Below are 16,144 nucleotides of genomic sequence, written 5' to 3'. Positions count from 1 at the left end.
TTTTTTTTTTTTTTAAAGATTTATTTATATTATTTATATGAGTACACTGTAGCTATCTTCAGACACACCAGAAGAGGGTATCCAATCCCGTTACAAATGGTTGTGAGCCACCATGTGGTCACTGGGAATTGAACTCAGGACCTCTGGAAGAACAGCAGTGCTCTTAACCGCTGAGCCATCTCTCCGGCCCACTCCTATTATTTAGTATCTATTACCTGCCTCCAATCTCTACCCTGGCAGAGGAAAACCCATAAAGGCAAGAATAATGCTCTATTTTCTTCCCTTATATAATCTGGACAGAATCTGGCCCTGATATAAGCATTCAACACACATTTGAATGAATGTATCAACAGAAGGTAAGGAAAATAGGGAGAGGTTGAGGTAGTAAAAGGGGCAATTAATATTAATAAATTAAAACATGTGCAGCCAGGCGTGGTGGCGCACGCCTTTAATCCCAGCACTCCGGAGGCAGAGGCAGGCGGATTTCTGAGTTCGAGGCCAGCCTGGTCTACAAAGTGAGTTCCAGGACAGCCAGAGCTATACAGAGAAACCCTGTCCAAAAAAAAAAAAAAAAAAAAGTCCATCTTGGTTATAAGCAAACATAAACTATCCTATATTTAAGCTTTATGAAACTTTGCACATCTTTAAGAAGCAACAAAGCCAATCAATCGTTCACGGATAGCTGTGGGCTAAGTCTAAGAATAATTAATAATAAGGTACTGAGTGGTAGTCAGACCGGCTGTGTGAACGTCACTAATTGAGTATTGTTAATTCTCATGACGAGAGAATGTTATGGTACCAACACACAGACTCATCTATAGCGCTCCACTTAATTGTTCTATAGCCAAATGAAACCATTCTGAACTTGCTCTTGCCCCATCTCTGTCTGTTCTTTAGGAACCCTTACAGAAGAATTTATTTTATTCATGTATTTATTTGTTTTGAGAAAGGATCTCATGGGTAGCTCAGGTGATGTTGAAATCGCCGCAATCATCCTGCTTCAGCTCCCATGATGCCGAGAAGATTATCGGCGAGCACCACCACGTTCGCAGCAATAATTTTTGAATCCCTGTTATCTAGAGAAGGGCTTGGCCACAGCTTAAAAGAAAAAAAGCTCTAAGCAAATTTTAAAAAGCCAAAAGGCAATTTGTCCATATCTCCAATTACTTCCGAGGCGTTGGGAGGAGCCCCCAAATTACTCGCGCCTACACAACTCAAGCGCAGCTTTCCCACGCAGAGCGGTCCCGCGGAGGCCCAGGCCTTTTACGTCATCTAGCTGCGACCCGGGGAGGGAGGCAGGCTGGACGAGGCCCGGTCACGTGGCTGAGTGGGCGGGGCCTCCCGTTCATATCCCAGTGTCCCCTGTACCAACTTCCTTTCTGACTCTTTCCGGGCGCTCAAGATGTCGAAGCGAGGTGAGGGATTTTGAGTTTGGGGATCCGTTGGCATCTGCCGCGCGGGACGGCCCGCCCGTCCCTTGGCGACGGCCCCCGGGGGCGGTGATAGTTTGCAGTCCCGGGCCGGGAGAGAGAGAAGATGGGGGCACCGCGGAGGCCTAGAGGGAGCCCCGAAAGAGGGCGGCGCCATTGGTGTTGAGCTGGTGTAGGAGCGGAACATGGGGTCGACGGGACTGGGCGATCTTCTGCAGTCCCCGAAAGTGCAGATGAGATTGGAACCTCGCAGTCTCCTTCCTCCGCAGGAGGATGCTAAAAATGGGCACGGCCGGGTTCCGTGACAAGTGCGTGGTAGCCGGGGAGCGGCCGGCCCTCGGCGAAGCGTGTGCGGTGGGTTATAGCTGGGAGCTCTGAGACCGAATGTGGACCCTTGTCCTGTCTGTTTCCCTCCCCGCAGGACGCGGTGGGTCCTCCGGAGCGAAATTCCGGATTTCCCTGGGTCTTCCGGTTGGAGCTGTGATCAACTGTGCGGACAACACAGGTGAGGCCTTGGGCCGCGTCCTGCCACCGTCCCCTTTTAAAAGCACTCAGTGAGCCTTTTGCTAGTGACCCACTGAGCCGTCAAGAAGGGGCAGAGTGAAAAACACCACTTTTGGGTGAAGTGGCAACGTGTTGTGTTGTTTAACTTCAATCGGTGTTGTGACAAGACACTTCTGAGAGATTGCTTGCAAGCCCGAGGAGTTTTACGAAAACGGTTTGTTTTGGTTTGTTTGTGTTCATGCTTTTCTGAGACTGAGTTACTTGGTGTGTAGCCTTGGCTGACTCCATATTGTGAATTCTGCCGGTCTCATACAAAATTTACTTGTGTTTGTTTTTTCCTACAGGAGCCAAAAATTTGTATATCATCTCTGTGAAGGGAATCAAGGGACGGCTGAACAGACTTCCTGCTGCTGGTGTGGGGGACATGGTGATGGCCACAGTTAAGAAAGGCAAACCAGAACTAAGGAAAAAGGGTGAGTGGGGAGGAGAGCTCCTTTTTTTGTTTTTGTTTTCGAGACAGGGTTTTTCTGTATAGCCCTGGCTGTCCTGGAACTCACTTTGTAGACCAGGCTGGCCTCAAACTCAGAAATCCACCTGCCTCCGCCTCCCAAGTGCTGGGATCAAAGGCGTGTGCCACCACGCCCCGCTGGGAGGCTCCCTTAAGTCATGGTGGAAGGTAGAAGTTCTCTGGGTGTTGGAAGATGGGATCTTAATTCTGTGGCTGTCAAGGCCCCTAAGTAACCTACACATGTGAGAGGCTGTGAGATCAATACCTCAGCTCCCTGTTTGAGACAAGGCTTGACTTGGTAGCACAGGCTGGACCTCAGTGTTGGGCTTACAGGCACGGCCACATGTTTGACTGCTGCGGTCTACAGAACGCTTTGTTGTTTCTCTAATTAGGGTCTTTTCAGCCTTTTCTTGCTATGTAATCTGCCACTCACCTGGCTAAGTTCTTCCCCTGTAGTAGACTACGTAGTCTTACCAGAAAAGATCTTCAGTTGGTTGTCTGTCCCTAGCTGTCAGTGCAGATGACAGTGTGAAATGGGTGTATTTTTGTGGGTTGTTGTCTGAACACCTGGAAGCAGGCACATCATCCAGAGGCCTGTTCCTCTTGTGATAGACACTATACTGGGAGCTGACTATTGGCTTATTAACTACCCTGAGATGTGTTCTCATCGTATAGATGAACAGACCTCAGAACCTCCTCTCTGCCTTGAGTGTTCCAGCTGTAGAACTTTCTTGGCAGGATCTCACTGTAGGTTTGTCTGTCCTTGAGCTCAGACCTACCCACCTCAGCTTCCTAGTTCTATCAAGCACTGTTCTTTTTCTAGAGATGTTCTCGAAGTCCTTTGGTGTAGTGCAAGTGAGGCCTGTGGGGCTGCTTCCTAGCAACACTGTTTCCATAGGAGCCAGCGTTTAGTTCAGAGTCCTTTCACTGCTCCACTCTAATACTTGAGGGGACGGTGACATTGTAGCCAAACTTACTCTAGTGTGGCTACTATGAGTCTACCAGGACTTATCCTCTTCTCAGAACACTTCTAGGGCCTGGTTGGTGGCTCGGGAAGCTGTCAGTGAAGAGCAGAGCATGGCCCCTTACCCTGTGGTATGATGACAGCTCCACACACTGTTGTCTCCAATAGGAGGGAGAGGGATATCCTTAGTGTGTGTCAGGTAACAGGCTTGGTCAGTGTTTTTGTTCTTGGGGTTTTTGTTTGTTTGTTTTGTTTTTGTTTTTCTAGACAGGGTTTCTCTGTGTATCCCTGGCTGACCTGGAACTCCCTGTAGACCAGGCTGTCCCTGAACTCAGAAATCCACCTGCCTCCGCCTCCCAAGTGCTGGGATTAAAGTCTGATTCTTAACTACCTTTAAACAGGCCAGGTGGTACTAGACTTAACTCCAGTTGTTCTGGAGACCTAGGCAGGGAGATTGTAAGTTCAAGGCTTGCCTGAGTAACTAGGATTAGATTTATTTATTTATTTATTTTTGCTTGAGTACACTGAAACCATCTTCAGATACACCAGAAGAGGACGTCAGATCCCATTACAGATGGTTGTGAGCCACCATGTAGTTACTGGGAATTGAACTCAGGACCTCTGGAAGAGCACTCAATGCTCTTAGCCGCTGAGCCAGCGCTCCAGCCCCCTGAGAACTCTAAATGGTAGACCATTTGGCCTAGTGTGTTGTGCAAGGCCTTGATCAGTCCCTAACACAGAAAAAATGCTTGTGGGTACTAGTGAGACCTCAGCTTCCAGCTCTTAGACTTTAAAGAGATGGGCCATATTATGTGTCCTGTCTGACTTCAGTAAGGCCCCAAAGTGATGTAGTCTTGACAATTAATGGTCCATTGTCATTCAGTGACTCTGTAAGCAACTAGTAGACTACCAAATCATTTTCAGTGGCTGTATAGTTTTCTAAATAGTCCTTGTAGCATTGGCTGTTTAGTTGTGTTTTGATCCATTAAAACATCATGCTGGGGGCTGGAGAGATGGCTCAGTGGGTAAGAGCACCCGACTGCTCTTCCGAAGGTCCAGAGTTCTAATCCCAGCAACCACATGGTGGCTCACAACCATCCGTAACGAGATCTGACGCCCTCTTCTGGAGTGTCTGAAGACAGCTACAGTGTACTTACATGTAATAAATAAATAAATTTAAAAAAAAAAGGAAAACATCATGCTGGGAAAGCTCCTTAATGCAGACAGTTTAAATGCAAATGCCACTTTTTTCAGAGGTGATTTAATAATGGACAACTTGGGCAAAGTCAAAGTTTAAAGCTATAGTAGAACTTCCTCATCAGTAGGCACAGTAACAAAATCCTGTCTACATAGATTGATGAACACGGCAAACACTAGTAATGGCTTGTCTTAGTGTTTGGTTGGCAAACAAGGTGCTATATGTAAAATCTGGCATTTGTAGGGAAAGCCCTATCAATTGTGGGGTTTCTCTGTATAGCCCTGGCTATCCTGGAACTCACTCTGTAGACCAGACTGGCCTCCAACTCAGAAATACTGCCTTTGCCTCCCAAATGCTGGGATTAATTTTTAAGGTTTATTATTATATGTAAGTCCACTGTAGCTTTCCTCAGATACTCCTCTGAAGAGGGCATCAGATTTCTTTACCAATGGTTGTGGGATTTGAACTCGGGGGACCTTCGGAAGAGCAGTCGGCGCTCTTAACCACTGAGCCATCCTGCCAGCCCTGGATGTTTACATTCTTATCCTTGCCAGTAGCTAATGGGAATTTCATGGTGTGGCATTCTATGGAGAGGTTTTTCTGCTTAGTTAGTGACTACTGCCCTTTCTTTTTTGTCTTTAGTACATCCAGCAGTGGTAATTCGACAACGAAAGTCATATCGAAGAAAAGATGGGGTGTTTCTTTACTTTGAAGATAATGCAGGGGTCATAGTAAACAATAAAGGAGAGATGAAAGGTATGTGGAGGTTTAAGCCATCACTGTACGTTTCTGCTGGGTGACTCTAGAAGAGTCACAGGACAAGGACCCTGTCTGACCTGTTTTCTCTTCCATACAGGTTCTGCTATCACAGGTCCAGTGGCAAAGGAGTGTGCAGACTTGTGGCCCAGGATCGCATCCAACGCAGGCAGCATTGCATGATTCTCCAGTGTGTTTGTAAAATAATGTTCATTAAAAAGTCTTTGCTCTGAGAACTGGTCTTTTTTTATTTATTTATTATATGTAAGTACACTGCAGCTGTCTTCAGACACTCCAGAAGAGGGAGTCAGATCTTGTTATGGATGGTTTTGAGCCACCATGTGGTTGCTGGGATTTGAACTCCAGACCTTCAGAAGAGCAGTCCAGTGCTCTTACCCACTGAGCCATCTCACCAGCCCAAGAACTGGTCTTCTTGACTCCTTTTCCAATATCAGCTTTGCAGAAGGAAACTTAGATTTCAGTTCAGGGCAGAACTTCTTCACTTTCCAGGTTAAGTAAGGGCTGTCCAGATGGACCAGCTCTAAAGATTCATTTATAGAAAGTCCATGTCTCAATGCCCACGTGGTAGCTGTAACTTCAATTAAAAAACAAAAACAGCCAGGCGTGGTGGCGCACGCCTTTAATCCCAGCACTCGGGAGGCAGAGGCAGGCGGATTTCTGAGTTCGAGGCTAGCCTGGTCTACAAAGTGAGTGCCAGGACAGCCAGGGCTACACAGAGAAACCCTGTCTCGAAAAAACCAAAAAAAAAAAAAAAAAACAAAAAAAAAAAAACCAATGCCTTCTTTTCAGCTCTTTGCTGGGACCAGGTACACATGATAACACAGATAAATATTAGAGCAAAACATGCACTATGATAAATTATCTTGGGTTTTGGGTCCCTAAAGTAGAATGGTGTGTTCATTGTGTTTGTGTGTGCTTCATTGAGAACAACCTTGAAGGTAACCTAATGTGAGCCTGGATGGCTACTTAAGTGTTGTGTACAGGAGCCCTGTGCTTGAGTGCAGATGCCTAGGTCATCTGGTCATTAGCCAGAGGTCACCTTTCCATGGCTGTGGTTGATTAAGGTACTTAACACTTGTGCACTTTTTTCAGAATGAAAAAATAGGGCTGGAGAGATGGCTCAGCGATTAAGATCACTGGCTGCTCTGCCAGAGGTCCTGAGTTAATTCCCAGCAACCACGTGGCTCATAACCAACTAATGGGATCTGCTGCCCTCTTCTGGCCTGTAGTTATGCAGGCAGAATACTGTATACATATAAATCTTTTGAAAAGAATAGAAAAAAAATGTCCACAGAATGATGTATAGAAAGTTGTCCTGTAGTGATGTCTAACCACCTAGAGACAGATCTCTACATTTAGGGTCAGCCCTGTCATGTGTAGTACTTGCTATATTTACCCACCTTTGGCCTACTTTAAAATCCTGCTTCTGCATTTAGGTGTGGGGGTGCTGGAATGTGTACCAGCCCTTGGGCCAGAGGAAGTCATCCCCTATAACAGGTGTCATTTGAGCCCCATGTCCTCTTTTTTTTTTTTTTTTTGGTTTTTCGAGACAGGGTTTCTCTGTATAGCCCTGGCTGTACTGGAACTCACTTTGTAGACCAGGCTGGCCTCGAACTCAGAAATCCGCCTGCCTCTGCCTCCCGAGTGCTGGGATTAAAGGCGTGCGCCACCACGCCCGGCATGCCCCATGTCCTCTTAAGAGTAGGCAGTATTGTGTCCCATACCTGTCAAACTTTTATAATGCAGGCTATCGGACCTTGTGTTGCCTTTTATTTTTCAGGACATGGTTTCTCTAACTGCCCTGGAAGTCCCGGCTGGTCTCTACCTCCCCAGTACTGGGATAAAAGTCATGAACATAAAAGCCCTTAGCTGTGTTCCTTGAAGCCAGCAGAGTTAGTACATTTTTGAGGCCCTGCTGGACAAAGTATCCAAGTGGAACTACTGAGTAAGGAGTTCCTGTAACCACTCCGTACTCAGTAAGAGTAAGCACGTGCCTGTAATAGCAACACTATGGCTATCAAAAACTTGAGGCTTGCAGGGCTGGGTGGCACGTGCCTTTAATCCCAGCACTAGGGAGGCAGAGGCAGGCAGATTTCTGAGTTCGAGGCCAGCCTGATCTACAAAGCCAGTTACAGCGAGACAGAGAAGCCCTGTCTCAAAAAAAGAAAAAGAAAAAAACAAGTGAGCCCCCACCATGTCTGGTTTGCAGAGACCCTTCTAAACCTTAGCTACTTAGACTGATCTTAGGAGGGTTCTGAGAAGATTTGGCCAAATTGTGGCCAAATGAGGAAAAGTCAGCCAGGAAATTTACTAAGTCTGAGTGTCGATGCTGGAAATGCTGGACTGCACTGCTTTGTAGAGGAACTGTTCGATTACCATTTGTTGTTGGTTTGGTTTGGCTTTGTGTAGCCCTGGCTGTCTTGACGCTGCCACTACCACCGGCTCAGTTACCACACAACTCCCACTCGGGCACACCTGCACTCACATATACATATGAAATGTTAAAACGTGTTTGTATAAGTGTAAGCAAAAGACTCCGGTTGTAGCAGCTTGGTATAGAGTGCTTTCCTACTATGCACATGCATAAAGCCTTCCTTGCATCACGATAAGATGGGCGTGGTGGGGACCCTGAAATAACAATAGGGTTTGTGTCTCAGGGAGGTAATTGACAGACGTAACAATGCTCAGTGAAGTCCCCATCTAAGACTCTCAGAAAGCTCTCAAGACTCTCGAAGGCTGCGGTGGTTAGGATGGCTCGTTGTTATAACAGTCCTCTGCGACTCGAAAAGTCTTTTGTTTTGGATGGAGTAGCTGTGAGCACAATGGCCCAAGCCTACAGCATCATGAGGCCCAAGCTGTGGTCGGCAATTCCGCCTTATAATCCTCAACTGGACCACCACAGTCGTCGGTACTTCCGGAGCCGCGTGGTTCCGCCCATTTTGCGGAAAACTGATCAGGTAGGTGTGGGAGCATCGCGGAGCACCTGCGACTTCAGGCAGTCAGCTCGCGCGGGTGTGGGCCCTGGTGGCCCAGGACTTCGAGGTTTCGCACCCCTCTAATTCTGGGCCTTGCGCTGCGGGGCGCTGTGCACCGCTGAGGCCCGCACCCTGCGGCTGTTTTGGTGAGTTAGAGGAGGAGCAGGATGAGTGAGGAGTGCTGGTGCTGAGCTCATTTGGTCCTTTCTACCCAGAACCCCACCCATTTACAGTCTCATTTCTTGTTTCTGAGAGGGGAGGCTAAGGCGCAAAGCCGAGTCTCTACAAATAGGTTTCTTTGTCTTTGTGACGTCACAGGGGCCGCTTAGCTGTGACCTCACTGCGGATCTTCAAAATCCACAGAAACTCCCAATAAGCTTTGTGAACCAAAGGGGATTGCCTTGTCCTGTGCTGTCACAGTCACCGGGTTAAAGCTGGCTTGCACCTATGAGCCCAAGGGAAGCCATTGCCCCACCTCTGCGGACATCCTATTTATACAGGATCCTAGATCTCAGGCTGTTCACTGACAGATCATTTCTCCCAACACTTTTTAAATTTTTTTTACTTCTTGTTTTGATGTAGTCTCGCTGTATCACAAGCTGTCCTTGAACTCTTATGCTCAACTGATCCTCAGTCTAGTGACTGGGAGTAGGGCTGAGGATGTAGCTTACTGGTACAATACCTGCCTCTGCCTCACATGGAGGAGGTCAGGCACACCCCCACCCATTAAAAAAAAAAAAAAACTAATGGCTGGGAATGCAGGGGTCTAGCCCACATCACCTGTCATGCCTCTGCCTCCCTGTTGCAGTAAATCTCCAACCCAAATATGCCCTGTCAATGAAAACATGACTCAGTTAATATGAATACATGCTGTGTGCCTAGATTGGGCAGATCTACTGCTACACTACCAACTTCCATATCTATGAGACCCCTTAGATAGAACTTGCGGTTTCTCCAGGCCATGTGCTCTGCTTTTCTTCTTCCTCCTCTTCTGCATCCTCTCTCTCTCCCATTTTCTCCTTCTCTTCCCACCTCTGCTCCACCTTCCCTTTTATCTACCCAATCATCAGTTCTCTTTTATTAAGGTGGGAAGCAGGGTTACATGAAATCAGGAGAGAGTGTTGACCCATTCCTTGTTCACAGCCCCTCACGGGAATTAACATCAAATATAACTAGCTATCCACAATACTTTTTTGCCTTTAGTATGTGTTGATTTCAGTGATCTGAAGGCAAAAAGGGCCTCCCAGGTTGCACTAGGAACAGATCTGGGGGATTTCTGTGGTCCATAATATTGTGTGTGCCTATATGTACAGTGCCTGTGCATAGACACACATAATCTGTCTCACATTGATAACAGGAGCCAGAGATGTGTATGTCAAAGAATGTCAGTATTTTTATTTTTTTTGTTTTTTGTTTTGGAGCTACAGTCTGGCTGTGTAGTCCAGGTTAGTCTCTAACATGAAGCATCCTTCTTCCTCTGCTTTCTGAATGATGTTGGGATTAGTGGTTTATGCCACCTAACATGAATTTTATTTATTTAATTCTTCATTCTCTCTCTCTCTCTCTCTCTCTCTCTCTCTCTCTCTCTCTCTCTCTCCCTCCCTCCCTCTCTTTCCCTCTCTCTCTTTCTCTCTCTCTCTCTTTCTTTCTTTTTTTTTGGGGGGGTGGGGGAGGTTTTTCGAGATAGGGTTTCTCTGTGTAGTCCTGGCTGTCCTGGAACTCACTTTGTAGACCAGGCTGGTCTCAAACTCAGAAATCCACCTGCTTCTGTCTCTCAAGTGCTGGACTTTCTTTCTTTTTTTATGAGACAGGGTTTCTTTGTGCATCTCTGGCATTCCTGAACTTACTCTGTAGACCAAATTGGCCTAGAGCTCAGAGATCTGCCTGCCTCTCCCTCTGAGTCCTGGAATCAAAGGTGTGGGCCACCAGCACCTGGGGTTTTGTTTTTTTTTTTTTTAATCATCAAAGTCACCATCTATGCTGCATATTGTTATTTGAATAAAGATCTGAGAACAAGATATTTGAACTTGGGCTGGAGAGGTGGCTCAGAGGTTAAGAGCACTGACTGCTCTTCCAGAGGGTCCTGAGTTCAATTCCCAGCAACCACATGGTAGCTCATAAACATCTGTAATGGGATCTGATGCCCTCTTCTGGTGTGTCTGAAGATAGCTACATTGAAAAAAAAAAGATATTTGAGCTGGGTGAGGTGGTGTATGCAACTTGAGAGACATGAGGGTGGGGACACGGAAGACTGGAGTTCAAGATCACCCTCAACTAAATAGCTTTAAGCCTTCCTTTGAACTACATGAGCCCCTCATCTTGAGAAAAATACCCAACAGTGTATCACAAAACAACAAAATATGTGTATTTAGCCTTTACTGCGGTAGGCATTTTATCTAAAGGAAGTCAATTATCCAAAGTCAATTATAAAGTAAGGCAAAGAAACCTCATGGCAGCCTCTCATTAATTACTAAGGAGGAAACCTGGGGACTGAGAAGCTATGAAATTGGCCTATGATCACACTGCTTGCTAATGGCAGTACTGAAGTTAGGATCCAGACTGTGTGGCAACAGAGCCCTTACCTAACTGTTCCCATCATTAGTGTATAGAATCTGTCTTCCAGTTTCTTCTGGCCCTGAACTCTCCCCCCTTCCCCAAAGAAGCCCCAGGAAGTTCGCACGTCACTGCATGGGACATCAGATCTGATGACCTTTTCTTTCCTTCATTTTCAGGATCATGGTGGCACGGGAAGGGATGGCTGGATGGTGGATTATTTCCACATTTTTGGTCAAGGACAGCGATATCTCAATAGGAGGAACTGGGCAGGAGCAGGCAAGTGCCACCTCACTGTCCATTCTCACGTTGTCCCAACAGGGAAAAAGTATGAACCCCAGAGCTTAGAGAGGCAGGGCTACAGAGAGGCGTGGTTGGGGAAAAGGGTTAAGGACAGAATCCTGTAGTATGGGAGCGATAGCAGTTAGCGTGCTTACTATTCACTTCTGAACACTTCTTAGATGTCGTGTGCTGCTCAGCCTCATCTTATCCCTGTGGTCCAACTCATCTGCTAGGCGTGATTTTAAACTGATTTGCTGGAAAAAGTCAAGATGGAGTTGGGCTTTACCTCTGTCCACCCTGAAACCTGGGATGTGTGTGTGTGTGTGTGTGTGTGTGTGTGTGGTGTCCTCCTCTACAGACACTCTGGCTCCCTGACCATGTTTAGTTTAGCAGCCATGGATAAGGAAGGTTAACTTTTTCTGGCAGGGATGACCTTCCTTCCGTCAAACTCCACCACCTTTTGGACACACGATTAACATGATGTCCTTTGCACCGAGTAATCAGACTGATATCATTTATTGGATAGGATAGAGGCAAGAGTGAATACTTACACGTCCTAGGAATCAAGCCCAGATCCAGCACATACACTCACAGTTCTCTTGTAGACTCACTTCGGGCAGAGCTTGCTTTCTAGGTCATCTCTGTCTCTTGGGCCTCACTGCCCTTGGTTTGTTTGTTTCATTCTCTCTTTCTTTTAAAGATTTATTTATTATTATATCTAAGTACACTGCAGCTGTCTTCAGACACACCAGAAGAGGGCGTCAGATCCCATTACGGGTGGTTGCAAGCTACCATGTGGTTGCTGGGATTTGAACTCAGGACCTTTGGAAGAATAGTGCTCTTAACGGCTGAGCCATCTCTCCAACCCCCTTGATTTCTTTCAAGGGGCTCAGGGTCCCACTGTGCTTTAAACTGACTCACTGGGTTTAAATGGGGGAAGGCAAGAGGATGCTGCCGGTAGGCTCAGCCTCTCTCCTCTCCCCCAAGGGCATTCCCTCCAGCAGGTGAGTGGTCACGACTACTACAACGCCAACCCGAAGGCCATCACTACGGGCTTAAATGGCCGATTCGGCTACCGCCGGAACACTCCAGCCCTCCGCCAGCACACATCGGTGTTCGGAGAAGTCACGCCATTTCCCATTTTCTGAAGACATTGCGTCACAGGGCTTGACCTGCATCTTCAAGAACAGATATTTAGATGAACTGTCAACGATATTCTATATTTTTAAAGATTGCATTCGTGTGTCCAGGTGTGCTCATTCTTTCCTGGGGTGGGAGGAGGGAACACGTTGGTTTCACTGCAGCTCTGGAGAGGAGAGAACCAAGGAAGCTCCTGTTTTCCGGGATTTTGCCAATGAGCTTCCTTGTTAGCTAGAGGTAGATAGCGCAAGCGCAGTTCTCAACAAAGCCCTCCCCAAGCACCAGCAGGCGAGGCCAGAAGCTGGCCACTACTTACTTTAAGAACAGGGAAGGGAACTGTGTATGACAATTTTGAGTTCTATTCCCAGGACCCAGAGGGTAGGAGAGCACTGACTACTACAAATTGCCTTCTCACTTCCACATGTACTCTGGTATGTGTATGCCCCTAAACATACTCAAACCCAATTAAAACATCATTTAAAAAAGACAAAGAGACAATAAATCAAAATGAAAACAAAAACACAGCAGGCATAGGCAGTGGGGCCTCTTGGGGCATGATGATACACATACTTGTAATCCTGTACCACGGAGGTAGAAACAGGAAGACCTCCAAAAGTGTGAAGCCATCCCGGGTGACACAGAGAGTTCCAAGCCAGCAAGGATGGTAGAGAGACCCTGTATCATATTTCAAAAAGAGTATGATGTCGCTGATGTTATGACATCTGCTATTAAAAAAAACCAACTGACTTTTTTGTTTGTTTGTTTTGTTTTTTTTTGTTTGTTTGTTTTTCGAGACAGAGTTTCTCTGTATTGCCCTGGCTGTCCTGGAACTGACTCTGTAGACCAGGCTGGCCTCGAACTCAGAAATCTGCCTTCCTCTGCCTCCCAAGTGCTGGGATTAAAGGCGTTCGCCACCACCACCCAGCTTTAACTGACATTTTTAAGTGTGTCTGGGAGTTGGGTCTGTAATTCCAGCTAGCTGAGGCAGAGGCAGGAGGATTGCATGGTTATAGCTAGATCAGGCTACATAGGGAGGCACTGTCTAAATTAAAATAGTCAAGGGATGCAGAATTATAGTGTGGTGGTGGTGGTAAGAAAGCTTAGCTGGCATGTTCGAGGCCTTAAGTTCAATCTTTAGTCCAAAACCAACCAAGCAAACAAGCCCCGAACAAAAACAAATAAAAAAGTGGGCTCCATCCATCTCCTTTATCCACAATTCATTGGAGGGGAGGGGGTACAAGATAACCTTCCGGGGTACAGATTAGTCCAAATCACAGGATTCTCTGTTCACAATGGATGTCAACTTCCTTTTCAATCAGTTGTCACACTTTCATGTCCTCACCCTGTTCCTTGGTGACCAACAAGAAAGACAAAGCAGACGGTGTCTACAAAGGTGAGGCTTGAGAACACAAAGCTCCCCAGGGCATTCATGTGGGTGGAACCAGCCCATAGTGACTCACCATAAGTGGACAAGGAAGAGGACTCTAGCAAGGTGAGGGGGTATAGCTCAGGGGTAGAGCATTTGACTGCAGATCAAGAGGTCCCTGGTTCAAATCCGGGTGCCCCCTCAAACTTTTGTTTTCCATAAGTGGGAGTTAAGAGCCAGTGTCCCTAGCCAGGACAAGCTGGTCCTCTCACATTTCAAGGGACCAATAAGTCTAAGTCACCATACAACTCCACTTGAGCTTCAATTACCATAAAGTCTTTGGGCTAGGGCTACAGCTCAGTGTAGAGCAATAACCTAGTGTGAGTGAGGCTCTGGTTCCAGACTGGACCCTGGAAAGGAAGAAGACTATAGCTTCTCCTTTTTTTTTTTTTTCTTTCTCCTTCTTCTCCATTTATATTTATTTAGAGACAGAGTCTCACTGCGTAAGCCCTAGCCATCTTGAAATTTGCTATTTAGGTCAGGCTCGTCTCAAACTTTTTTTTTTTTTTTTTTTTTTTGAGACAGGGTTTCTCTGTATAGCCCTGGCTGTCCTGGAACTCACTCTGTAGACCAGGCTGGCCTCGCACTCAGAAATCTGCCTCCCAAGTGCTGGGATTAAGGGCGTGCACCACCACGCCCAGCAGAATGATTAATTTTTTTAAAAAGAAAGGCAATTGATCTTTATAAATTTGAAGCTGGGCATGGTGCTGCACGCCTTTAATCCCAGCACTCGGGAGGCAGAGGCAGGCGGATTTCTGAGTGCAAGGCCAGCCCGGTCTACAGGACAGCCAGGGTTATACAGAGAAACCCTGTCTTGAAAAACTAACTAACTAATTAACTAAATAAAATTAATCATTCCATTTGTTTACGTCTCATGATATTCCACTTCCAGGTTACCCCTCCACAAACCTAATATCTCACATCTGCCCTCTCCCTGCTCCCCTTTGCCTCTATGAGAGTGCTCCCCCACCCATCTACAGTCTCCCACTCTACCACTCCAGTATACCCCCTACGCTGGGGCATCAAACCTCCACAGGACCAAGGGCTTCCTTTCCCATTGACATCAGACAAGGCCATCCTCTGCTACCTATGTATGGATCCCTCCCTGTACACCCCTTGGTTGGTGGTCTAGTCTCTGGGAGCACTGGGTGGTCCGGTCAGCAGAAGATGTTGTTCTTATGCAGTTGCAATTCCCCTCAGCTCCTCCAGTCCTTCTGCCAGCTCCCTCACCGGGGTCCCTGGACTCAGTCTGATGGTTGGCTCCTCCAACTGCCTTTTTTTTTTTTTTTAAAGATTTATTTATTTATTATATGTAAGTACACTGTAGCTGTCTTCAGACACTCCAGAAGAGGGCACCAGATCTCGTTAAGGATGGTTGTGAGCCACCATGTGGTTGCTGGGATTGGAACTCTGGACCTTCGGAAGAGCAGTCGGGTGCTCTTACCCACTGAGCCATCTCACCAGCCCCCTCCAACTGCCTTTTAAATGTTGAGATTACAATCGTGCAACACCATCAGTTTTTAAAAGTGTATGTGTCTGATACGTGTGTAGGTACCCATGGAGGTAAGACAAGGGTGCTGGATCCCCGGAAACCGGAGTTCCCGGAAGTTCTGAGTTTGTTGAGCCGCCCCTTCAGTCTTTTCCAAAAAGAAGTCTAATTCCTACCTCTCAAACTCCTAGAGATTGGCTTGCTTCAGCTACCAAGTACAGGGATCAAAGGCATGTATACCCAGTCAAATTCTTTTATCAACCACATCCAGCTAGTTCAATTAAAAAATTTTTTTTTATGTGTATGGGGAGCTTTGCAATGTATGGTTGTACATCATTTGTGTGGCTAGAGAGGACAAAAGAGGGTGTGCGACACTAGAACTGGAACCACAGATGGTGATGAGCCCCTACCAAGGTACTAGAAATCAAACCAGAGTCTTCTGAAAGCAGCCGGTGTTCTTTTTGTTTTGTTTTGTTTTTCAAGACAGGGTTTCACTTTGTAGACCAGGCTGGCCTCGAACTTAGAAATCTGCCTGCCTCTGCCTCCCGAGTGCTGGAATTAAGGGCATGTGCCACCACGACCAGCATGCAGCCAGTGTTCTTAATGGCTGAGCCATCACTCCAGTTCTTTAATTCTAACAACTCAAAAATAAAAACACAAGGGCTGGCGAGATGGCTTGGTGGGTAAGAGCACTGACTGCTCTTCAAAAGGTCCTGAGTTCAAATCCCAGCAACTACATGGTGGTTCACAAACTCATCCATAATGAGAACTGATACCCTCTTCTGGCGTGTCTAAAGACAGCAACAATGTACTTATTTATATATAAATCTTTTCCTCTTCTTTTTTTTTTTTTTTTAAAGATTTATTTATTCTATGTAAGTACACTGTAGCTGTCTTC

The 16,144-nt window shown here is 46.5% G+C and overlaps 2 protein-coding genes and 2 non-coding genes across 4 annotated transcripts; all 4 read left to right on the top strand.

The window, feature by feature from the left end:
- Nucleotides 1–1,336: 1,336 nt before the first annotated feature.
- Rpl23 (ribosomal protein L23) lies at nucleotides 1,337–5,596 on the top strand. Its single transcript, XM_021176996.1, has 5 exons — nucleotides 1,337–1,415; nucleotides 1,852–1,935; nucleotides 2,279–2,407; nucleotides 5,247–5,360; nucleotides 5,461–5,596. Exons 1-5 carry the CDS (start codon nucleotides 1,403–1,405, stop codon nucleotides 5,541–5,543), a joined length of 423 nt encoding a protein of 140 aa, XP_021032655.1. The 5' UTR covers nucleotides 1,337–1,402; the 3' UTR covers nucleotides 5,544–5,596.
- On the top strand, nucleotides 1,966–2,102 carry LOC115032663. The gene has a single exon (XR_003838294.1). It is a non-coding gene; the product is annotated as a small nucleolar RNA SNORA21 (small nucleolar RNA).
- A 2,404-nt stretch (nucleotides 5,597–8,000) lies between the features above and the next one.
- C11H17orf98 (chromosome 11 C17orf98 homolog) lies at nucleotides 8,001–12,435 on the top strand. Its single transcript, XM_021178183.2, has 3 exons — nucleotides 8,001–8,338; nucleotides 11,089–11,188; nucleotides 12,179–12,435. The coding sequence occupies exons 1-3, from the start codon at nucleotides 8,132–8,134 to the stop codon at nucleotides 12,337–12,339; spliced, it is 468 nt and encodes a 155-aa protein (XP_021033842.1). The 5' UTR covers nucleotides 8,001–8,131; the 3' UTR covers nucleotides 12,340–12,435.
- A 1,392-nt stretch (nucleotides 12,436–13,827) lies between these two features.
- On the top strand, nucleotides 13,828–13,899 carry Trnac-gca. The gene has a single exon. It is a non-coding gene; the product is annotated as a tRNA-Cys (tRNA).
- The last annotated feature ends 2,245 nt before the right edge of the window (nucleotides 13,900–16,144 follow it).

The sequence above is a fragment of the Mus caroli genome, chromosome 11, assembly GCF_900094665.2.
Source record: "Mus caroli chromosome 11, CAROLI_EIJ_v1.1, whole genome shotgun sequence".
Taxonomy (NCBI): domain Eukaryota; kingdom Metazoa; phylum Chordata; class Mammalia; order Rodentia; family Muridae; genus Mus; species Mus caroli.
This window is presented reverse-complemented; position numbering and strand designations above follow the sequence as displayed.